Source organism: Macaca thibetana, chromosome 6 (assembly GCF_024542745.1).
Source record: "Macaca thibetana thibetana isolate TM-01 chromosome 6, ASM2454274v1, whole genome shotgun sequence".
NCBI lineage: Eukaryota > Metazoa > Chordata > Mammalia > Primates > Cercopithecidae > Macaca > Macaca thibetana.
The window spans coordinates 125,644,970-125,668,884 of NC_065583.1; the positions used below are offsets into that span (position 1 = coordinate 125,644,970).

Consider the following 23,915-nt stretch of genomic DNA (forward strand, 5'->3'; position numbering starts at 1 on the left):
TTTTTCTTCCTTAATCTGATAATGTGGAGAGTTAGCTGATTTTCTAATGTTAAGAACATCTGGCATTCCTAGGATAAGCCTGGCTTAGTCACAATGTGTTTTTTTTTTTTTTTCTACTTTTCTTGGATGTTTTACAATATTTTTCTATCTGTGTTTGTGAGTGAGACTGATATATAATTGTTGATGTCCTTGATCAGGTATCAAGATTAGTCTAGTTGTTTGAGATTACCTGGCAAGCACTCCCTCCTTCTCTACCCTGGAATAGTTTCAAGTTGGAACATTTTGTTTAGGGAATGTTTGGTAGAACTTGATGATAAACTTGTCTGGCACAGTGCTTCCACATGATGGCTTTTAAATAGTTGTATATTTAATGGTAATGGAACTTTTATTTTTTTCATTTATTGTTCTGAGCACTTGTGTGTCTTTTCACTCTAGAAATGCATGGTCTTCAGTTCTGGAATGTTTACTAGAATTTTTGGTAGCTTCCTCCCATCAATGCCTTTGTTTTTGTTTGCTTTTCTTAAAACATGTAATTGGGTATCAAACCTTCCAATTGATATTTTAATTTTCTTTGCTTCACTGTTCCATATTTTTGGGAGAGCGATTTCCTTAGCTTTCTTCCAACTTTACAAAGTTTCTCTTTGCCTTTAAGTTTTATCCGGTGTTTCCGAGTTCAAGCCCTCTCCAGTTTAACCTCAGGAGTAAATTTTCACTCTGGTCTGCATTGGGGCGGTGACCTGGGTTCACGGAGAGAGGCAGATCAGTGGCTCAACTACTCCTTTTAAAGGTTCACAAGCTGTTTTGTGTTTTCAGTCTTTCCCCCCTCAGAGACCCAGGTGGTGCTTATTACTGAACTGATGAGAGTTCTGCAGCAGGAATCAGCTTGTTTCTGGCTGGCTTCCCCTGCCTCTTGAACTTAGCCTTCAGCTTTCTCTGTTCTGCTGCATCAGTTGCTACTTCTCTACCCACTTTCTGTTTTCCTAAGTGGTTGACCTCTTATATGCTGGTGTCTCGTCTTTAATTCTCTGTCTTGGTAGGTCTCTTTTTATTCCTTTACTGGCCTGTCGGGGTGAGGGTGGGGGAGATAAGCAAGTATATTTAATATGTCATGTTTAAGTGGAAGACCTCCATTCATATTTTTACTGCACACCTTCATTGTTCAATACAGTATCCACTACCTGCATTTCTAGTTCTCAATAGCTATGTGTAGCTAATGGCTACCATACTGGGCAGTACAAGCATAGATCATTTCCATCATTACAGAAAGTTCTATTGGACTGTATCACTTAGCACAACCCAGAGATGCCATCCACGACTATCTGTCTAGAGTATGCTTCCCTGTTACTCGCCAGCACATCTCTTTAATTCCATATAGCACTTATCACTAGTTGATATCTTTACTGTCTCCAATCACTACAGACTTAGCTTTATGTGAACAGGGATAATATTTCTCTAGCATCCCCAATATATAGTAGGTGTTAAATAGGTATGTAGAGTGAATGAATCCATATTAGCCTGTGCAGAGTACATACATGCCTGTCTTTCTCAATTTAAACAACATAGATTCAGAATCACAGTCCTGGATGAGATAGGAAGCATTATTATCTAGATGGTACATGATAGCCACTTTTTTCATTGGCCTTATTTTATAGTTTCTTGTTTCTGAGTTTCTCATTTCCTTGCAAGCTGCTTTGAATCAAGTGCCAGCTTGGATTAAGGCTTCCTTATATGTAAGCCTTAAAAGAAGAGATCAAAATTATAAATCAGGAACATTCAAGACATTTCCAACTGTCAGTGGAATACCTACAAGAAAGCAATTTGAACAGTTTCTATATTATCCCAATGGCTGATGATCTCATAAGAAGCAGGCAAGAAGCCGGGCGCGGTGGCTCACGCCTGTAATCCCAGCACTTTGGGAGGCCGAGGTGGGCGGATCGCGAGGTCAGGAGACCGAGACCATCCTGGCTAACACGGTGAAACCCCATCTCTACTAAAAATACAAAAACTTAGCCGGGCACGGTGGCAGGCGTCTGTAGTCCCAGCTACTTGGGAGGCTGAGGCAGGAGAATGGTTTGAACCCGGGAGGCAGAGCTTGCAGTGAGCCGAGATCGCGCCACGGCACTCCAACCTGGGCGACAGAACGAGACTGTCTGAAAGAAAAAAAAAAAAAAAAAAGCAGGCAAGAAAGCAAGTGCCCAAACACTTTTTTGGGATTTGCTTCCCTCTGTAGTTGGCACATCTTTATGCTAGTCTTAGGGACCAGAATGAGGGAGCAATTACACTGGATGGAGCTGCAAATCAACTTCCACCAACACCACATGGTGAGTTGGGAGGCAATAATCTGCAGAGAAGCTCCTAGGTGAACCCTGACTTGCACCAGTTAGACTTCCCCAAATTAAACCATCTATACCTCCTATACCTTGAGCTCAAACACTCATCTTCTTTTAAGTAAATAATGCCTTGTCCCTAATTTGTGACTATTGATTTTTATATGCTGTTTTCCCATCTGGAAAGTTCCCCTCACAAATCCTCCAAGAGAAATTTTTTCTTTCTTGGAGAGTTCTATTAGAATTCCAGAAACTTTGGCAAACCCTCACTGAGTTTTCATCCCTTAAACACTTTAGTAACTCCTCTGGCACCAGGTTGACTGTGTGCACATTTGTATCGGGAAGGCCTTTGTCTATTTGCCTTTCTTTGTCCTGTTATTTCTAATAATTGGAAGTTTCTCCATGGTAGACTCTAGGCCTGCTTTACTTTCTTGTCACATTGATCCCAAGATCTTGTCACTTCCACAGTAGTATAGGTGAAAAATAGATATTCCAGGGTTATGGAAGGAAAATCCTTAACTCTTGTTACTTAGTGTGTGATCTTGGGAAGCTTATTTTATCTGTGATTTTTGCTGTGAGATTTCAGCATGGTGATCATGAGGCCTAATGGATTTGTTGATTTTTCTCCCTCACTTGGAGCTGACCGTGTCAGGAAGTATTAACAAGTATGCTCAGGCAGTGACACATTGACACAATGAGGTTGGCTGTAAATAGTGAGGTCTATGCTCTAAGCAACCAATCAATCTTTAATGGTGCCAGGGCTACATGCAAGGTGTCAAGCCAGGCTGTCGAGGGAGATTCAGACACACGTGTGTGGCAGAAAAGGAGATTCACCATTCAAGAAAGGACCTGCTGCCCAATTGCAATGAGTGTGATTCACTAATGGCCTCTATCTATCTATTAACTCTTTTAGCCCTTCTAACTCCTTTATTTTAGTCCCATAAGGCTCATAACTGGCTTGCAGAATAGGATATTAATACAATCAGCAATGTGGAAATGTATCTACGAGATTAAATGAACTCACTGGGGTTGGTATTGAGAGGGATTTACATAGCTTCTTGATACTTGGTGCTTGAATGGTGGTTGCTTGTGAGGTCTAGTTACATTTCCCTTGTATGATTATTTACCATTTTCAGTGGATGTCTTATCTTGCTTTAAAACCCCAAGACCCAGCAAAGCCTTTTTGGAAAAGTTGAGTGATCCTTAATCATGGTAGTAATTAGTTGAACTGTATCCCCTGGCTGAGTAAACAGGAGCCTGGAAGGAACAGGTGACCTGCCCAAGTTCATCTAATTAAGTAGTGACAAATCTTCATCATGACTGCCAGAACTGATCTTTAAAAAATAGACATATAAGATCTACTTGCATGAGAGAAAACAAGTTTAAACTGACATGGAGATATTTTAGGTTAAAAACTTCAGAGTTAGCCATTTCACTGAGGGTTTTCCTCTAGTTTGAGTTGCAAGTAGGTCACCATGCTAACAGAAGAAAACCCTATTCTAATTCCAACCTCTGACCTCATTCAATAATCATTGGCTTGATTCCACTTATGAATCAAGTTCTGTTAGCAGCTTCATGTGGGGACACCCTGTACTGATGAAGATCATCTTCTGGGACACAGTGATACTTCGTTTAGGTTTAGGAAGCAGAGAAGAGGACTGGGGTAAATCAGAGGTGGGTGTCAAGACATCCACTGGAGAGAAAGGGAAAAAGGACTCAGGAGAAAATTTTAAAGTCACAGGAGTTATTGGATATGGTAAGTGATAAAAAGTGCCTGATGACCTCTGCAGATCTGACCACTTTTTCTGAAAAAGAAGTGTCCATGATTTAAGAGTCATTATAATGAAAGATACCATCTTTCGGCTATTGAGGAATAATATTAAGGCAAAGATGAGACAAGATAATCATTCCCTACTTTGGCGTTGTGGGGTAGAAGGAAGAAGACTATATAAACTAGGTCAAAACTGAGTATTAAAAGTGCTCGGCTGCCTGTAATCCCAGCACTTTGGGAGGCTGAGGCAGGCAGATCACGAAGTCAGGATACGGAGACCATCCTGGCTAACACAGTGAAACCCCGTCTTTACTGAAAATACAAAAAATTAGCCGGGCACAGTGGCGGGTGCCTGTAGTCCCAGCTACTCGGGAGGCTGAGGCAGCAGAATGGCATGAACCCAGGAGGCGGAGCTTGCAGTAAGCCGAGATCGCACCACTGCACTCCAGCCGGGTCGACAGAGCAAGACTCCATCTCAGAAAAGAAAAAAGAAAAAAGAAAAAAGAAAAAAAAGTGCTCAGCTGGGCGTGGTAGCTCACGCCTGTAATCCCAGCAGTTTGGGAGGTTGAGGCGGGCAGATCACGAGGTCAGGAGATCAAGACCATCCTGGCCAACATGGAGAAACCCCATCTCTACTAAAAAAATATATAAAATTAGCTGGGTGTGGTCATGCGTGCCTGCAGTCCCAGCTACTTGGGAGGCTGAGGCAGGGGAATCACTTGAACCCGGAAGGCAGAAGTTGCAGTGAGCCAAGATTGTGCCACTGCACTCCAGCCTGGCAACAGAGCGAGACTCCGTCTCAAAAAATAAAAATAAAAAAATAAATTAAAAAAAAAAGTGCTCATACTCTTTGTACTAGTAAGTCTATTACTAGAAATTATTCTTAGGATAGTAAGATGTGGACAGTTTTACAAGCAAACGTTCACTGTAATATTTATAATAGTAGTAACTAATAAAGGATTTGTTAACACAGTAGTACATTTTTACAATAGTTTTATGTATCCTTTAAACATTTATGAAAAGTTTCAGTGAGATAGTGTATGCGTGATACAAAATTAGTGAAGGCAGTATTCTCCTTGGAAACAACAAAAGAATAGCTGGAAATAACAATTAATATGTTGAATTTTCTGGAAAGTTGGGGACCAAGTTGCAAAAATGCATTTCTGTTTTCATTTCTTGCAAGTTGACAGTTTAACAAAAAAATTTCATCCAAATTTGGCTAGCCAGCAGCCTTTATGGAATTTTAGAGTATGGACTGTCAAAATAATTTCTCTTTGCTTTTGACAAGCAACAGTGATGGCCTCTGTATTAGTCTGTTTTCATGCTGTTGATAAAGACATACCTGAGACTGGGCAACTTAGAAAAGAAAGAGGTTTAACGGACTTACAGTTCCACATGACTGGGGATGCCTCACGATCATGGCAGAAGGTGAAGCAGGAGCAGAGACATGTCTTACATGGTGACAGGCAAGACAGAATGAGAGCTCGTGCTGGGAAATTCCTCCTTATAAAACCATCAGATCTCATGAGACTTACCACTATTATAAGCACAGCACAGGAAAGACTCGCCCCCATGACGCAACTTCCTCCCACCGGGTCCCTCCCACAATACGTGGGAATTCAAGATGAGATTTGGGTGGGGTCACAGTCAAACCATATCAGCCTCTTTCCTCAAAACCTATTTAGTAAGGCAATTGCCTCATGAGTTTACATGTTTCTTATGCATCTGGAAGAGGGTGATTCTTTTTACTGACAGCAAGGGCAGAACTAGGTTAATGAGATCATGTCTTGTTCTGGATGGCAGTCTTATTTGGCATACAGTATGGTAGGTTGATTAAATGCATTCTAACTTCTCTACACTCTTTCAAAAAGCAGGTATTGAGGCGATTGCTTCTGTTGCTACCAACCCTATCAGCTATGACTGCAGCTTCATGTAGTGGGTAGTGTATTATCTGTTCATACCAATTCAGTCAAGTTAGCCTCTTTCCTCTGTAGAGGCAGACTCATTGACACCTCAGAAAACATATAATTGGAAAAATGTGCTCCGTATGGAGTTCAAAATCTACAGGTTGTTGTTGTTGTTGCTGTTATTTTATAAGGACTCTTTCCTAAAATGCAATATGTGATTTTTTAATACATTACATTGACTACAAGGTTTTCATTGATGCCAGTCATAATGAATGTGCAAATTGTGTGAAATAAAGTGAATATTATGGTGCAGTCTTTGGAACTTTTCCTTGAACATATTCTTTCATCTCCCTGCTTTGGCGCCATATACTAATTCTTAGAGGCAGCAAGAACCACATTGACCCTAATGACCTGTTCAGGACTATCTTTCCCTAAGCTTAATTTTTAAAGGAAAGACAGAAGTCACCTGCTCCTGAGTGGCTATCCTCCTCCGCAGGGAGACTGACAGGCCTCTCAAAAGCCTGACTGGGCTGTAGCCAACACACCATTTATCACTAAGACAATGGACCAAAAGGTGTCTCTTTGCTAACTCAAGCCCTTTATCTTAAAGTGTCCTTATTCACCAGGAAAAGCAAAACAAAGCAAAACAAACAAAAAATGTTCCATGACTATTTCTGCTCATTGAGAGGTTTTGTTTTCCAAATTAGTTTCAAACAAATTGTGCTGAAGAGTATAGGTTTATGGACGTCCATCTCCTCCAAAATCTAGGTGAAAATCTCTTCTAAACCTACATGTGTTTGAATTAAGAGAATGCCAGGGAAAATCAAAATTGGAACTAATGGCACTTTGGGAGACCGAGGCGGGCGGATTGCTTGAGTCCAGGAGTTAGAAACAGGCCTGGGCAACATAGTGAGACCTCGTCTCTACCCCCAAAATACAACAAATTAGACCAGCGTAATGGTGGACACCTGTGGTCCCAGCGACTCTGCAGGCTGAGGTGGGAGGATGCTTGAGCCGGGGAGGCGGAGGTTGCAGTGAGCGGAGATCGCACCACTGCACTCCAGCCTGGGCAACAGAGAGAGTCCCTGTCTCAAAAAAACAAAAACAACCTCCCCAACCCTTCCCGCCCCCCGCCCCCCGCCCAAACACTCACAACTCTCTGGTGGTAGGAATTCTCGTTTTGCAGCTGAGCAAACAGGTTAGGAAATTAGACAGCATACGTAAAATCACTTGGCTCACCAACCTACAGCTCCCTCTAGGGGGCTGCTTCGCTCTTATTGGTTATATACACATTTAGGGTTAATGCCACAGTTATCTAACAGAACTGTTTTGGTAGTCTCAGGTAAACTTACGGTACGGAAATTTGTTTCTTGAGGATACAAAAAAAGAAAAGTGTCAAGTTAGGGGGAAAGTAAAAATTCAACTCCTAAAACATGTGTACAGTCAGGCAGTCACTTCATAAAGAGTTCAGTTGATGAAGTTTCACTCTTGAAATTTCACTGTATATATGCAAACCCTAACTATTAATACAGGTGAGAGCATCCACCTTATCTTCCATTCTCCCTAAGCCCTGAGGGTGGGAATGGGGGGGCACTCCAATCACCTGAGCCTAAGTACATAGCTGTGTCTGGCATGGTCTAGTTATTTATAGCCTCAAAAAAACAAAAAAAAGAAAAGAAAAGAAAAAAAAAAGCCAGTTTCTTGTCCGATTCAGGCTTTCCCTGCCTAACCCCACTAGCTTAATGCGATGTTGACATTACCAGGAAATGCACAAGTCCCAAATGCATCTTACAGATGTTTTTACCTCTTGAAATAATATCGGGTCACAAATATTGTTACTTGTGTTTTTTTTTTTTTTTTTTTTTTTTTTTTTTTTGCAGAGATTCTATTGCTCATTTGACTCGGGGGCGTTGGATTTGTGCTGAGTGTAATTTCACTCCAAGCATGCAAACTGATCACTTCTTCCCGTGTGTTTGGGGAGTACAAGTGACTACTGCGAGTCCTCACATGTTTTTCTTTTCTTTTTCACGTGGAGGAAAGCGAATTCTCCTAGGACTGTTTGGCATTCTACGCAGGGGTTCGAAGATGGGTTCCTCAGTCAACTCTGGCTGCGCGGGGGGGCCTGTGTGTACTCAGGGACACCAGGCTGGAATCGTCCGCCTTAGTTTCAAATGATAAAAGTGCGGAGGGTCTTTCTGCCCCTAAGTCGCGTACAGGACTGCCTGTTTACGGGGTACACTTCCACACACTTCTTTCCCCGTGGTGCCGTCTCGTGGCGGCAAAGCCTTTAGGAAGGCTCTCGGGGGAGAGAGATGATCAGTGGCGACCACGCCTCCCACGTTACAGCGCTCGCTTCCTACTGGGGGTAGGCGGGGACACCAAGGCTCTCCAGCCCGGGAACACGGAGTTCAGCTTCGCTGTACCCAACTGGGAAGCTGTAGAAACACAAAACTCGGGCGGCGACAGCACCAGTCGCTTTTCCGCTCTCTTGGCTCTTTCTTCCGCTTGCACCACCCCCACCCCAGCCGCACCGCCCCAACCCCGGCTCCTCCGCTCACCGCACACAAACCCACAACCCCCGCCGCTCCCGCGTTTCTCTCTTACCACCGACTGGGGCCTGTCTTTTATAGGCGCCGCAGCCAATGAGCGCGCCTCTTTCCTTCTGCCCTCCCGCCTGGCCAATCGCCGCGCCCCTTGTGTAATCTCCGGCTAGTCGGCTGCTTTCGGCTATTTTCGCTGTTGCTGGCTTTTTCAGCAGCTGCTCGTTCGCAGCCAGAGACGCTGCTTTTTTTTCCGGGTTCGGAGCCGTTCCGGATGCTTTAGGCTGCCGGATGTCTGATCTCCGGATAACTGAGGCGTTTCTGTACATGGATTATCTGGTAGGTGCATGGCAGGGGTGGCATGTCGCCTCTCGGATCTCGGCGTGCCCGATGGCCCCCTGCCTTGAGGAGCAGCCTTTTTGCTTTCTTTCTTTGGGATGGGATGCCTCTGGGGTTCTTTCTCCCGCAGCCGGCTCGGAAGCCGTGCCCTGGACTCGGAGGGGCAGCCTCCAGGGCGGCGGGTGGTGGAGCTGACAGGTAAAGGTGCGGCCTGGGCCAGCACGGCTGCGGGGCGAGGGTCGCGCTGGGGCTGCTTGAGAGATGGGGCGGCCGCGGCGGCGCGTCCCCTGCCCGCGATCGGTTTCCTGGCTTCCCTCTGCGCTCTCCGCAGAGGACTTTCTTTCCGGGGGAGCGGGAGTTTTCCGCTCTCCCTGGAGCAGAACTCCAGGTGCTATTAAAGAGCCATAACCAGAATGGCTCACTAAGTGCCCAGCAGCCCTGGTCATTTGATTGTTATTAAATCTCTAAAGCTATGACCTCGGTCGTGGCGGGGTTTTAAAAGCACATTACCATAAAGCAGACGGGTCTAAACTACCTCGCAGGCTGGTCCGAACAGGACTGAGTAGGGACAGGTATTGCCCCACCATTCCGGTCTTGGGTGCGTGCAGCTGTTCCACTGTGCACGGACTGGAACCCGGCTGTTTAGGCCAGGCTTGTGCTGAGAAGTTTAGGTGGGAAAAGTGTCAGCACAGTGCTGGGTCCGAACATCATTTTAAAAATGGACTTCTGTGTGTGTCTTAGTGGAATTATGCGAGCGGAAATTATGTTTCCCCAGAGCTGCTTGTTTGCGTTTAAGGGGATCCTCATTTACAGGGACTGTGTTCGATCCTATATGATTACTTTGTTTACCATGTTGGGCAGAACCGCTATTGCCATGCAGAGTTGAAGTAGACGGTTAGAAACATTGACCCTCCTGTCATCTTGTTGAGCACATGCACTCGGTTTTCGACTGCAGAGTCTCTGCCTGGCAGAGATTTGCCAGTGCCTTCTAGGAATTACACTTAAGGCTGTACAGAGAAAGTCTGTGCATGCTTTGATGGCCAAGAAACGCCGGACCGGCTTTGTACTGTCATCTGTGTATTGGGCTTATTTTAGTGTCCATAAAGAAAATGTTTCTCCTAATGCTTCAGAGCTTGATGGTCTTGGTGGGAAAGGATGGTGATTGCAGTTAATGCATGGCCTTGTGAATGGAGCTGAATCTAAAATTCTGAGTTCAAGTTCTGTTTTGTTGTTCATTTGTTGATGGCAGTAACTTCCTTTATCTTTGTGATAAAGGGGTATTATTCACTCAGTACTGTAGCTGGTTAAGGGGGTTGTCTGATTATGAACACTCTTCACAATACAAGGTGCCCTGTAAGTTAAGAGAGCTGCCAAAGTGTCCAGAAGATTGTTTTCTAAGTTAAATAACAGATTTAATTTGTAACTTATCTTATATATTACAATACATGGTTTTTGTCTTGCAGTCTGCGTAAATTAAAGCCAAACTTTGTTGGGATAATTACCAAGTAGGAAAGGGTGACATTCTGTACTACTAAAAGCTAATTTTGAATACTTAAATAGTTCTTAAAAAAGAAAATCAGGTGGTTCTGACATTTTATTATTTTCTTTATTTACTGGATGTGTTTTAAATTTATAAATTGCATCACAAAGCCGTCTTTGAGGTGTCAAACCTATCAAAATGATTAGTGAAAACAAAATTGATAACTCTGGTTAATTACTCAGGCTAACCTCTAGATAGGCATAGTCTTAAGGTGAGTGGATGAATGTTTGTGGCCTCAAGGTTACCTTAAAAGCAGATTAATTTATTTGCCAATTTACTAACAGCTTTGTGTCAAATCAACAGGTCACAACTTTGACTTGGCTTTTTTATTTTCCCTGGGCTCAAGGTTACCCTAAAAGCAGATTCATTTCTTTGCCAATTTACTAACAGCTTTGTGTCAAAATCAGCAGGCCCCAAATTTGACTTGGCTTTTTAGAAAGTTTTACCTGCCATACATCTTAGTTTTACTTTTATATTTTAAAAAAATCATTATTTTGCCACTTTATCCGTCTAAAATTCACAAGTGCAGTGACCAACCCCATAAAAGCCACTGGCTACTCTTTGGAGGTGAGAAAAGAAATCTTAAAGGAAACAGTTTAGTTTTTGTGAGTGTGCTAAGTGTCCCCTGTGAAAAGATTTAAGAAAATTCTTTAGCATTAAACTGGATGGAAACAAACAGAAAAACCATCTCAAAACAAAAAATTAGCCCTCCCGAGATGGCCTTTTTGTGTTCACTTTTGCTTATCGACTTTGAGAGAAAATGATGTGCCACACATTATTCTTCTCTTCCTGTCTTTCGGATTGATTTGCTTGCTTATGCATACTCTGTGTGGTGTTTATTAAAAGCCTTATTTCTGAGGAATAATAATTTATTTGCATCTGGTATCTTATTAAAAAAAATTCCTGAGTTCTTTTACTTACCTTGCAGGAAAAAAAAAAAAAAATGCATCTTTCATTCCAAGTTTGACTCCAGACTTTGCTGAATGGATTAGAGTAAGTTCCCTTTCCATGCACTTGACAAGAATAATGGTTTTTTCAGCAGTATTTGACAGTCTTGTGTTGTTGCTGTTGGAAACTGGAAGAGAGAGCTCTGTGTGTGTATGTATTGTTCATTGTTCTTTGGGCTGGATGTCATCACTTAACCTTTTTATTTGGAGGAGAGTGGAAAGGAAGAGGGGAGAGAAAGGTGGAGGTGCAATTTTTTTTTTTAACAGGATTAATCTTTTTAATAGGATTGAGTTATTAAAACAGATGAAGAAGCTCTACTGATCTTCGAGGTCGCTGTTCATTTCTTAAAACAAATGTTCTCAGAAGTGACAGTCAAGGTGAGGGACAGGGTTAGTACTTTAATATTTAAGACAGGGTTTTATTGATTTCAGTCCAGGGAAAGAATAGAAATTTGCTAATCCTAATCAATTAGATGTATCACCTGGTGCGGTGCCTGACTTGGTTGTTGGCATGTATTAATAGTTAGGGCCCGATATTTTATTTGTTGAATCAGATGCATATGAAATGGAAAGGGAAATTCTGCTTTTTTCCACCAGTTTTTAAACAGAGACAAGATAAAATCTGTTTGGATTAGGTGTTTTGTTCTGGGGAATGCAGGATGTATCCTTTACTCTTAACTTGAAGATGATCAAGATATAATCCGTTTAGCCGGGGTGACAATTTAAACATAAAAATCTGTTTTCCGGTTGATGAGTGATTCTTCCTTGAAGGGCACACAACTTTTCCCCTTTCATGATGGGGTTTAAAGGCCTTGTTTACATCTGCCAGGTTTTTTGGGTAAACATTTAGCTGCTGTCCCAACAGGCAGTATCAGCATCTTACTCTTTCTTCTCATAGGTATAACTAGTAACACAATGTGCAAAGGTTTTTGAATAAGGTAGGAGAAAATAGTCAGGTTAAAATGAAAGAGCAAAACACATTTCTCGAGTTTTCCTGGGAGGTTGGACAAGATCAACTTCTAGATTCCATTCAGTTCAGAATTTTCTGTCTTGACTCATGTGATGGTTGATGTGGAATTAACCTTTTTCCCTTTGTGCCATCAAAACAACAGTGGTAGAATTGGTTGTACTCTGTGTAATACCTGTGATGATTAAATGAGATAGTGGAGGGAAAGCCATTTGTAAACAGTATGTTGCTTTTCAAATATAAAATGTTAATAATTGTGTGACTGGGCAAGGTGGCTCATGCCTGTAATCCCAGCACTTTGCGGGGGCGAGACAGGTGGATCACTTGAGGTCACGAGTTCAAGACCAGCCTGGCTAACATGGAGAAACCTCATCTCTACTTAAAATACAAAAATTAGCTGGGCGTGGTGGCGCATGCCTGTAATCACAGCAACTTGGGAGGCTGAGGCAGGAGAATTGTTTGAACCCGGGAGGCAGAGGTTGCAGTGAGCCGAGATCACACCACTGCACTCCAACCTGGGCGACAGAGTGAGATTTGGTCTCAAGACATACAAAAAAAGACGTTAATGTATTGTGATTATGTTGCTGATGTTACTTTTATACGTCCTGTAGAATGACTGTTACTGCTTAGTGGTATTGACATACCTTTTAAACTAGTCTCAATTTATGGAAATACTGGGAGTTGTAAGCAACAGTCAGGAAGTCACAAGACTCTTTTAAGATTCTTTTAAAAGCTATGAAAATAAAACCCACTTGAATAATTTATCTATTCAACAAATATTTATGGAGCCCCAACTTTGTGCATGGCCCTGAAAGTCATGGAGGATGAGCCCTCAGCTATAATATCCTCCTTGGCTGCAGGACTGGCAGGTGTTTGGCTCTAGAGGAACCTGTGGCAGGACAGGTTAAGTAAGGCACATAGGGGAGGGGTAGCTTCTGATGTGCTTCTTTGCTTTTTGTACATTTCTCTCATTTTATGTGTTTTATTGTGAACTAAAATATAAACTTAGACTTGAAAATGTGACAAGTAAAAATGGTTGATAAGTCTTGGATGCTAATTGTCAATTAATATTCATTGCATTTGTATATAGTAGCCCCCACCCTCCTATCCAGTTTTACTTTTCAAAATTTCAGCTAACCATGGTCCACCGAGGTCTCAAAATAGGTGAGTACAGTACAATAATATATTTTAAGAGAGAGAGAGAGACCACATTCACACAACTTTTATTATAGTATATTGTTATAATTGTTCACTTTTATTATTAGTTATTAATCACTTACTGTTCCTAATTTACACATTAAACTTCATCATAGGTGTGTGTGTATAGGAAAAAATATAGTGTGCTATTTGCTATGTTAGTTAGTTCTATGACAGCTCAGTACTATCTGTGGTTTTAGGTATCCACTGGGACTTGGAATATATCCCCCATGGATGAGGGGAAACTACTGTACCATGTTGGGGATTTTTTTTTTTTTTTTGAGACAGAGTTTCTCTCTTGTCACCCAGGGTGGAGTGCAGTGGGGTGATTTCGGCTCATTGCAACCTCTGCCTCCTGGGTTCAAGCAATTCTCCTGTCTCAGCCTCCTAAGTAACTGGGATTACAGATACTCACTACCATGCCCAGCTAATTTTTATATGTTTAGTAGAGATGGGGTTTCACCATGTTGGCCAGGCTGGTCTCAAACTCCTGACTTCAGGTGATCTACCTGCCTCGGCCTCCCAAAGTGCTGGGATTACAGGCATGAGCCACCGCGCCTGGCCAGTGTTTGGCATTTAATAAGATTAGATTTGATAAGGTTAGTTTAATAAGATTTCTTTGTAAAGACTGGTAGACCTGACCTATTTAGTTTCTTGGTTATAGGCTGTATCTGCCATCATAAAAATTTATGTGTCAGTGGGGAAGATGTTGCAGAGAATTGGGTCGATTCAACAAATCTCTCACCATTTGCAGATAAAAACCAGCTAACTAACCAACAATAGAAACCCATAATGTACTACAAAGGGGAGAGCCCACAGGCACTATGAAATTGTCAAGGATCCTCCTTGAAAAGAGGAGTGAAGGTACATTTGTGATTTCATATTATGTTCAGTTATCTGTGAACTGAACTTCTTTATTGATAAAAAAGTACATTGTTTTAAACTCTGAATATCTATGAACATTGTAAGTTGTATTTATTTTGACTAACTAAAGTGATAATGTAGGTCAAACACTTTTTAGTCTAAATGTCGACTGGATTAGGCAGTCACATTAAATATTCCTTTCTTAATAATTTATAAGATAAAAATTATCTGAGCACAATAAACAGATCTACCATATATGGAGTTCACATAGCAAATATGTTTTGAGCAAATCCATACCATTAGGTAGGAACTTTTCTCCAAAGGTGTTAGGTCTGGTTCCCAAACTTCTGTGGCTCTAGTCTAACAGCTTGAGCCCTTGGAGAGGACACATAGGGACCTTGATTCATGCCCTCCAGGGACTTGCATTCTGAAAGATGTCAAAGCCACATGCTTGTTGGCATGTGGGCAGTGCTGGGGTGGGGGGTGAGAGGAGATAAGCATATGAGTTATAATTAGGAGGGCAAAATCTGTTAACATTTGTTGAACACTTACTCTGTGTCAGTGTTCTAAGTGCTTTGCATGTGTCTTAGCATTAAACTGAGACTCAGGGAGGTTGTGTCATTTCCTCAAGTTCACACAGCTAGCAAGTAGTTGAACTGCGCTTGTGGCCCCAGGGCCCTCCCTCTTCATTGCCTTCTACCTACAAGTAGTTCCTTTGTGTTGGGCAGAGGCTCAGGCAGCTTGGTGTTAAAGCAGTTGGGATGCACTCAAAATTTTTAGTATATTGCTTCTTAAGTAAACAGGTACAGAAAAGTGGTACTTGACCACTGCTATGTTAAAGAAAGCAGTGGCCATGAGCAGGCTGGCTGATGCGCCCTTGTCCCCAAGGACTGTGGCAGGTGATTGTTACAGAGAAGGCTGGCTAGGAAGAGAACTATGTTGTGTGCTGGGAACTCCTGCCTTACAGTCTCCTTACCCTGGTCCGTCACTGAGGTGATCTTCAGTATCTAATGTTCCATCAGGTGACCACATATAGATTTTCAGGCAGCCTCCTTACTCAGCCCCCTAGTGTCACTTTCAGGGCACATTCCTACCTGCCCCAAGCCCCAGTTTTGTTTCGTTTCGTTTTTCTCCCCTCCCCACCACCCTCTCCTCCCCTCCTCTCCCCTCTCCTCCTCATTCTTCTTTTTTTCCTCTCCTCTTCTTTTTTTTTTTTTTGACAGGGTCTCACTCTGTCATCCAGGCTGGAGTGCAGTGGTGCAATCTCCTTACTCAGTCCCCTAGTGTCACTTTCAGGGGCACATTCCTACCTGCCCCAAGCCCCAGTTTGTTTGTTTGTTTCTTGCTTGCTTGGTTTCTCTTGCTTTCTTGCTTGGTTGCTTGCTTGCTTGACAGGGTCTCACTCTGTCATCCAGGCTAGAGTTCTGTGGCTTGATCTCAGCTCATTACAACCTCTGCCTCCCAGGTTCAAGCAATTATCCCACCTAAGCCTCCTGAGTAGCTGGGACTATAGGCATGTGGTTAATTTTTGTATGTTTTGGTAGAGACGGGGTTTCACCATGTTGCCCAGGCTGGTCTCGATCTCCTGACCTCAAGCGATCCACCTATCTCAGCTTCCCAAAGTGCTGGGATCACAGGTGTGAGCCGTCGTGCTCAGCCCCGTTTCTTTTGAAGGGGTACTGAGACTGCTATGTTCCTTTGCCACGTGCTGCCTGGGAAGTCGGCTGTTCCCAGCAGACACTAGGCCATAAGCAGCCTGTTGCTTTTGGACTTCAGCCGGGCAAAATCTCCTGATGGTATTAACTTGATAAAGGATTTATTTCTAAGGTAGACTAAAGAGAAGGAAAGCTTGTTAGGGAAGGTCTTGTAACTGTTGTAGGTGACAAGAAATGGGAATTTCCTCTGATACCTCCCACAAATTAAATTATTGAGGGGCTTTTATTTTGGATCCTGCAGCCCCCTGTGTTATGACGTGGCTCTCCCCTGTTGTCTCTCCGAATGCCCCAGGTGTTTGGATGAGTCTAAGAAGCCCAGTTCTGGTTGACCCTCATTTTCTGAGTGTCTGTAAAGTACCTAGGCACATCTACTTTTAGCAGGGCTGGCTTCCCAGCCGTGCAACCACTGGGTTCAGAAGAGCCCCGTGCTTGGTTTACTGCTCTTTGGTCACTATCCTGAAAAAAAAAAATCTTAATTTTAGAACAGGGCTTTGCGTTTTCATTTTGCACTGGGCCCCACAATTTATAAGGCCAGTTCAGATTTCTAGCACTAAATACATAACTGGCATCTTTGTCTGTAACCTGCATCATTGCTGGTTCCCTGACCATCTGAATCACCATTTTTTTTTTTTTTTTTTGAGACGGAGTCATGCTCTGCTGCCCAGGCTGGAGTGCAGTGGCCGGATCTCAGCTCACTGCAAGCTCCGCCTCCCGGGTTCACGCCATTCTCCTGCCTCAGCCTCCCGAGTAGCTGGGACTACAGGCACCGCCACCTCGCCCGGCTAGTTTTTTGTATTATTTAGTAGAGACGGGGTTTCACCGTGTTAGCCAGGATGGTCTCGATCTCCTGACCTTGTGATCCGCCCGTCTCGGCCTCCCAAAGTGCTGGGATTACAGGCTTGAGCCACCGCGCCCGGCCTGAATCACCATTTTATCACTGGAATCTAGTCTGGTGTCTGGTAAATACAGGACTGTGTACCATTTACAGTGCAGAGTGTTTTACTTGGATCACCAAATTTAATCCTCCCAGTAGTCCTGTTAACCAGGTATTGCTGACTTACAAAGACATGGCAACTTAGAAAAGAGGAAACTTGAGACTCTGAAAGGTTGAGTGTTGCCCAGAATTGCATAACCAGGGGAGGGTCAGGGTCAGGGTGTGAGCTTGTCTGATTCTAAGCCCATGGCCGTGAGCATTCTTTGGTGCTGCTTACCTATTATAATTAATAATTATTGGGAGGATGAGTGAGAGAGACTGTGCGAACCATAGATAACAATTCTGGAAATTGAGGCATCACTCGATTGTTTCTGTCACCTGGTTGCCTGTGAGAGGCCCTCTGGGAACTCAGTGACAGTGCAGCTCCCACTGGGAAAGTTGTGTGGGTTTGTGTTTGAGGTGGGAGTCTGCTCACTGATTTTATTTTCACTGATTACTCACTCTCTGCTTCACTGTGCATAAAGGTAGGTGTTCTGCCCTGTGGCTCATAGAGCCAAACACTCCTACATGATTTTGATAGTAACTCACCATCTGAAAAGTTGCATTTGCAAGCCACTCTCATTTATCAAGTTCCTCTGTACCTAGACCTCTGGACTGCTGCTTTCAGAGTTGAGGACTTATCCCACTAATTGTGTCCATGTCTCTCCGAAAGGGATTCCCCTGCATTCTTTTTTCAACAAGAGAGCTGCTGCTCTGACCTCTTTCTCGGGGAAGGGAATGACAATCTGGAGGCACTCCAGGACCGTTGATTGAGGCATTGGAGGTCTATACCCGTTCCTAATCAGTGTAGACATGGAGTCAGGAGCTAAACAGAGATACAATTCTTTCAGAGTTTTATTTCTAATTATGAATTATTTTAAGCACTCAGAAAAGTACAGAAAATAATACAACAGACTTCTGTGTACCTGCCTTCCTGATTGAACAGGTGTTAACATTTTGCCATTTTGATTTCAAAACTCTGGTGATCTTTAAATGAAACTAAAGACTCCTGTTCCCTGCATGCTTCCTCCTCCACCCTTCTCAGTGGTGACCACTATCCCGAGGTTAGTAACAGTCTCATGCATGTTTTTGGCTTTTTATCATATATGCATGTGGGTGTAAACCATATATAGTATCATTTTGTGTGCTTTAAGAATTTTATCAAAATTGGAACATAATGTCCTGTCTTTTTAAATTTGCTTTTTTCCCTTTAAAAAATAGTTGAGTGAATAAGACGTTGGTCTGCCCTCAAGGTGCTTATGCTCCTGTAGGATGAAAAATAAACAGTTACATTTTGGGGTAGCATAGTCTATCTGGAGGGAAATAAAGACGACTAGGGTAGTACATGAAAGGGAACCTAACCTAGATTCCAGGGCCGAAGAGAACTTCCCAGGGGAGTCTTTTAACGTCTGCAACATTGAAGCTGAGTAAAGTTGGCCCAGTGACAGGCAGGGCCAGAGCCAGGCAAAAGGAATAGCTGTGCGGAGATTTGGGGGTGAGTAACCCCATGACTTCAAGGAACTCCAGGGGTTCTGTGTTTTTGGAGCAGGGTTTGGAGCAGTGCTAGACATGAAGCTGCAGAGCCCAGCTAGGGTCATGTAAACCCTAAATATTTGCCTGCAATGATATGGTCAGATCTGTCTGCAGTGCAGAGAAGGATTGGAAAGGGAGGGCAGACTGGAGCAAGACTAGTTAGGAAGATGTCCTGATCCAGAAATGAGATGATGGTGTTCACAACCAGGAAGGGGCAGGAGGGATGCAGAAATGTAGATGGATTCAGGCAACATTTAAGAATTGCCAGAATTTTGTAATTGGATGTGGAAGATGACAACAGAATAGATCTCAGGGATAATTCTTAGGTTTTTGGTTTGAGCATTGTTCTGGTTATCTAATACTGAGTAATGAACCACCTTAAAACAGTAGTTTAACACAATAACAATGTATTTTACTCGTGAATCGGGGGTTGACTGGGTTCAACTAGGCAGTTCTTGTCCAGGATCCCTCATGAAGTTGTAAACAGATGGAGGGTGGGGTCACCTCAAGGCTTCATACACATGCCTGGCATCTGGGCTAAGTACATTTCAACAGCTGGGTGCTGGACAAGGGTGGCCCCCGGGGCATCTCTCTTCATGTGGTCTTTCTGTGTGATGGCCTCAAGATAGCTGGACTTTTCATATTGAGGCTGAAGGCTCACAGAGCAAATGTACCAAGAGAAACTGGCAAGAAACTGCCTGGTCTTTTCTACCCAATCCTCAACAGTGATGCAGTGTCACTTTTACTGTGTTCTTTTCATCAAGATAGTCAGAAAGGCATTGCTAGGTTCAAGGGCAGAAGAGAGATATCTCTTAGTGGGAGGAAGGTTGAAGAATTTTTGGACATGTTTTAAAACCACTGTAGGTATTGAGGTGGGTAATGGGGTCATGCACTGTGATCTGTAATCTCGAAGAAATAGCAGGTTGGGTGGGAAGGAGAAGTTTGATTTCAGAGTGCCTGAGTTTGAACTGCTTGTGCAGTAATTCAACTTGAGATTTCACGTAGGTAAATGGAAACTCAGAGGTGAGATTTGGAGATGTAGTTAAAACTAATACCTAGGGCCGGGTGCGGTGGCTCATGCCTGTAATCCCAGCACTTTGGGAGGCCGAGGCGTGTGGATCATGAGGTCAGGAAATCGAGACCATCCTGGCCAACATGGTGAAACCCCGTCTCTACTAAAATACAAAAAATTAGCCAGGCGTGGTGGTGCGCGCCTTTAGTTCCAGCTACTCGGGAGGCTGAGGCAGGAGAATTGCTTGAACCCAGGAGGCAAAGATTGCAGTGAGCTGAGATCGCGCTACTGCACTCTAGCCTGGCGACAGAGCGAGACTCCGTCTCAAAAAAACAAAACAAAAAAAAGCTAATAGCTAACATTTATTGTTACATACTCTAACTATATTATTAATATTTTATGGGAGGCACAGTGCTCAGTGTTATTTATATGATATACATTTACTATTATCATTTTAGAGATTAGAAAACTGAAGCTTAGAGAAATTCAGTGTTGTGCCTAAGATGTGGTGGAGCCAGAATTTGAACCTAGGTCTGGTTAACGTCTGAGCTTACGTTTGCAACCACTTAGATGGTAGCTGAAGCCGTAGCCGTGCATGAGGGCTCAGTTGTGTGGGAAGGGAAAAGACTTGAGGATGCATATGGCCTCAGCCACTGCTGGCATGTAGTACACATGCAGCTTTTATGGGATCACCAAAAGAAAAGGAACCAAAGAGGAGCTTGGCAGCCAGGCATGGTGGCTTGTGTCTGTAATCTCAGCACTTTTGGAGGCCAAGGTGGGAGGATCACTTGGGACCAGGTGTTTGAGACTATACTGGACAACATAGTGAGACCCCTGTCTCTACAAAAAAATAAGATAGCCAGTCATGGTGGCATTCACCTGTGGCCCCAGCTACCTGGGAGGCTGAGGCAGGAGGATCACCTGAGTCTGGGATGTTGAGGCTTCAGTGAGCCATGATCATGCCATGGCACTCCAGCCTGGGTGACAGAACAAGACCCCATCTCGAAACAAAAAATGAAAAGAAAGAAAGAAAGAAAAATACCAACAACAACCAGAAAGAGGAGCCTGGGAGAAAGAGAACTGAGAGGCTGGAAGGAAACCTGGAGAGTGTAATGTCAAGCAGGCTGAGGATAGAGACTTTCCAAAAGGAGAAAGTGGCCAATTTTGGTAAACGTTGACCAGAGATCATGGAAGATAATGACTGGAAAATGACCACTGAATTCATGTCAGTGGTGACCTTGGCCAGAGGGCTGTCATCGGCCTTCTCGGGGTGCCGATTAGTGGAGGAGTGGGAAATGAGGAAATGATGCTGCTCCAATGAATGTTTTGTGAGACATTCACCAGGAAAGAGAAGAGAAAGGGCTGGAACCGGAGGGGCAGGAAGGTTGGGGGGTGGCTTTCCTTCAATGGGACTAGAGATGGTGCAGTGCTGGTGAAGTAGCATGTGAGGTCACTTTGCCAAGAGTGACTGAAATGTGGTCAGGTAGGGGCTTTAGCTGAGGAGGATTGAAGACTACTGAGGGCCGAGGATGACCAGGGACACAGAGGGTTGGTAGTTGTGTGGTGCTGAAGTCACAGACCATGACTTGGTACACATTTAGATGGTTGTGTGATTTCTTTTTTCTTTCCTTGTAGCCTTTGTAGCTGTCTAGATGTAGTTTTAAGAAGGTGGGCAATTAGATTGGTAAGGGTTAGGGTTTTTCCTAATCTAAGGTGAATCCATAGGTAGACAATGGGGTGCGGAAACTTAGTACACTGGTAAGAGAATGTTTGAAATGATAGACTGAGATCTGAGTTATTGCAAAGGAAGGAAGGAACAGCAAATAGAAAGTAGAAGATGGAAGGGACTGGTTATCTTGATAAGGCTGAACCATAAATGTTGTAAGGAGTAACAAGTCAGAAAACTGGAGGGAAAGAAAGTTCAGTGTGGTTAGATAATAGGGGTGTGAACTGAAGACTGCAGAGGTAGACTCTCCAAGGGGAGGCCCCAGGGTGCGGCTATGGCTGGCAGCAGGTAAAAGATGGGGAGATCATGAGGCAGCAGAGGAAATACAGCCAAAGTGTCAGATGGATCATCCTCATGGAAGAAGTCACCAGGACCACAGCAGGGCTTGTGTTCGAGTGAAAGACTGAGCCAGATATCAGAAATCCTTAGTGAATGAGGCAGGGTTGGTTGACATCATTAACAAGTAGCAGTAGAGGACACTGGATAGAGTGTGTTGTCCTGAGTCTTGAAAGGAGTGGGACGGTTGTGGCCCAAGAGTGGGGGAGGGTGGTTTCAAGGGATTGAGTTAGGCCACAAGATAGAGGGTACATTTAACAGAGCTTTTGTGGATGTAGAGGAGTTTGTTTCATGGTTGAGTGCTGCAGGCTTTGGGTTGAACTCCTTGGCTTCACCAACTATTCTGTGTAACTTTGGCAAGTTAGTTGCCTTTTCAGTGCCTCACTTTTCTCATTAGTAGAGTGAGGACAGTAAGAGGAACCTCCTCTTGGATTTGCTGTGAAGAGTAACTGAAATAATACACATACTCTTAGATTACTGCTTGTTACTTCCTCCTTTCCTGCCTCTTCTTGTTCTTCATAATAGCAAAAAAGCAATCACAGTATTTATATTGGTAGATACTTTCTAGGGGCTTTACTTATTGAATCCTTAAACCAACTCTGTGAGGTAGGTGCTAGCAGTATCATCTCAATTTTTCCGATGTCAAAACTGAGATGTAGAAAGAATAAGGACCTTGATTAAGGAAATACAGCAAGTTAAGAGGCAGAGCTGGGACTTAAACCCAAGAAGTCTGGCTCCAAAGCCCTCCTTCCTAACGAGTACTGCAGAGTTAATGCACCACCAGCACTGTGGCAGAGGGTTCTATGGAAAGGCTGGGGAGGGCGGGTACTAGTGTGAGATGGGCTTATTGGAAGGGAGGCACAGAGTAGTGTACAGTAAGGATGACCTTAACATGAAAGATGTTATTTCATCTAGCAGTTCCCTGGTTTAGGGAGCTGGGAGAAGATTAGGCCCAGGTTAATTGTGCTACAGAGGGTCCTCGTTCAGATTACTAAACCCACAGCTCAATTACTGGATTCTTAAGACTCTCGGCCTATTTTTTTCTACTAAGAGGGGTTGCACTTCCGGGGGAGTTCTGGTTCCTGGTGAATGGGCAGACTGGACCCCCTCAGGGGACTCAGTTGCTGTCTGGATCTATCACAGGGCTGGATTTCTTTGGAGGGGTCCCTGGGTTTGAGTCCTGCCAGTTTCAGGTTCCCAAGGCAGAGAACTCACAGTTTGAAGTGCTGAGTCCAGAAGCTAATGAAGATGGCCCAGGCCAAGTCCTTTCCAAGAGGACTGAAATCTGGTCGCAGGCAGTTGTTGGAGCCTGGAGTTTGTTTTGTTGTGGGCAGCCTGCTTAGGGCTGTTTTGTTAGGGCAGTTTGTGAGGTTAGCCCTCATATGTTATGTCTGGAACAATTGTATAGTAATCTGGATGCATTGTTAGTAAAGCTAAAATGGGCTCTGTGATCCTGACTTCTACCTAATTAAAATGATCAGGAGCATAGTATTGTGGAAATCATTTTTAGTTTTCTCTCCTCCCATTATTTAAACTTCTCTTCTCCCAACCTTTCACTACCAAAACAGAATTCAGGGTCCTTCCAGGGCCACTGCAGGGCTGCCTTAGACAGTGAGGCCTATTAGACGCTGCACAGAAGTGCCTGGCCACGAGGGCAAGTGGGGCTGAAATCCAGCCCCTGCTTGGCTTGCCCAGATACCCATTGTGAACTGGCACAGAGGTGCCTAATGTGCTAGCCATGACGCTGCCTCGGGCCTTTGGTGCTGTCTGTGTTATAGGACAGAGCACATTGTGGCATAGTGCAGGGCTGGGTTGCAGGCCTCTTAATATGCGCAGAACCTAGCACAAGTACACATGACAGGTGCTGAGTAAATATTTGTTTGGACTGAGATGCTGCACATAATAATGGTTAGGGGCACAGCCAGACTGCCTGCCTTTGCATTACAGCCTTGTGACTTACCTGCTCTGCAGCCTCTGTGCCTGTTTCCTTCTATGCAAAGTGGGTGTGATGATAGTATTAAATACCTACCTCACAGAACTGAGTTAATGTATATATAAAGCATTTAAAAGAGAGCCTAATTCTGTAAGTACTAGAAAAGTGTTTGTTTGTATGTAAAACAAAGACTTATGGTACTGTTGTCACCAAAAAGATTTAACTCCATTTTGATTCATTTTCTCCATACCAGCCTTTCAAAAATCTCCCTGCCTCTGCTTAATAAGC

At 43.6% G+C, this 23,915-nt stretch overlaps 1 protein-coding gene across 3 annotated transcripts in view; it reads left to right on the top strand.

Moving 5' to 3' along the window:
• Nucleotides 1–8,702: 8,702 nt before the first annotated feature.
• ARL15 (ADP ribosylation factor like GTPase 15) overlaps nucleotides 8,703–23,915 on the top strand; it is a 443,095-nt gene continuing 427,882 nt past the window's right edge. For 2 of the 3 annotated variants that reach the window (XM_050794109.1, XM_050794107.1), the window contains exon 1: nucleotides 8,703–8,884. Coding sequence is in view for 2 of the 3 variants with exons in the window: in XM_050794107.1 (XP_050650064.1) it covers nucleotides 8,837–8,884 (48 nt within the window). In the remaining variant the exon portion in view is untranslated. The remainder of the gene's footprint in view (nucleotides 8,885–23,915) is intronic. The other variant, XM_050794110.1, reaches the window with a different exon arrangement.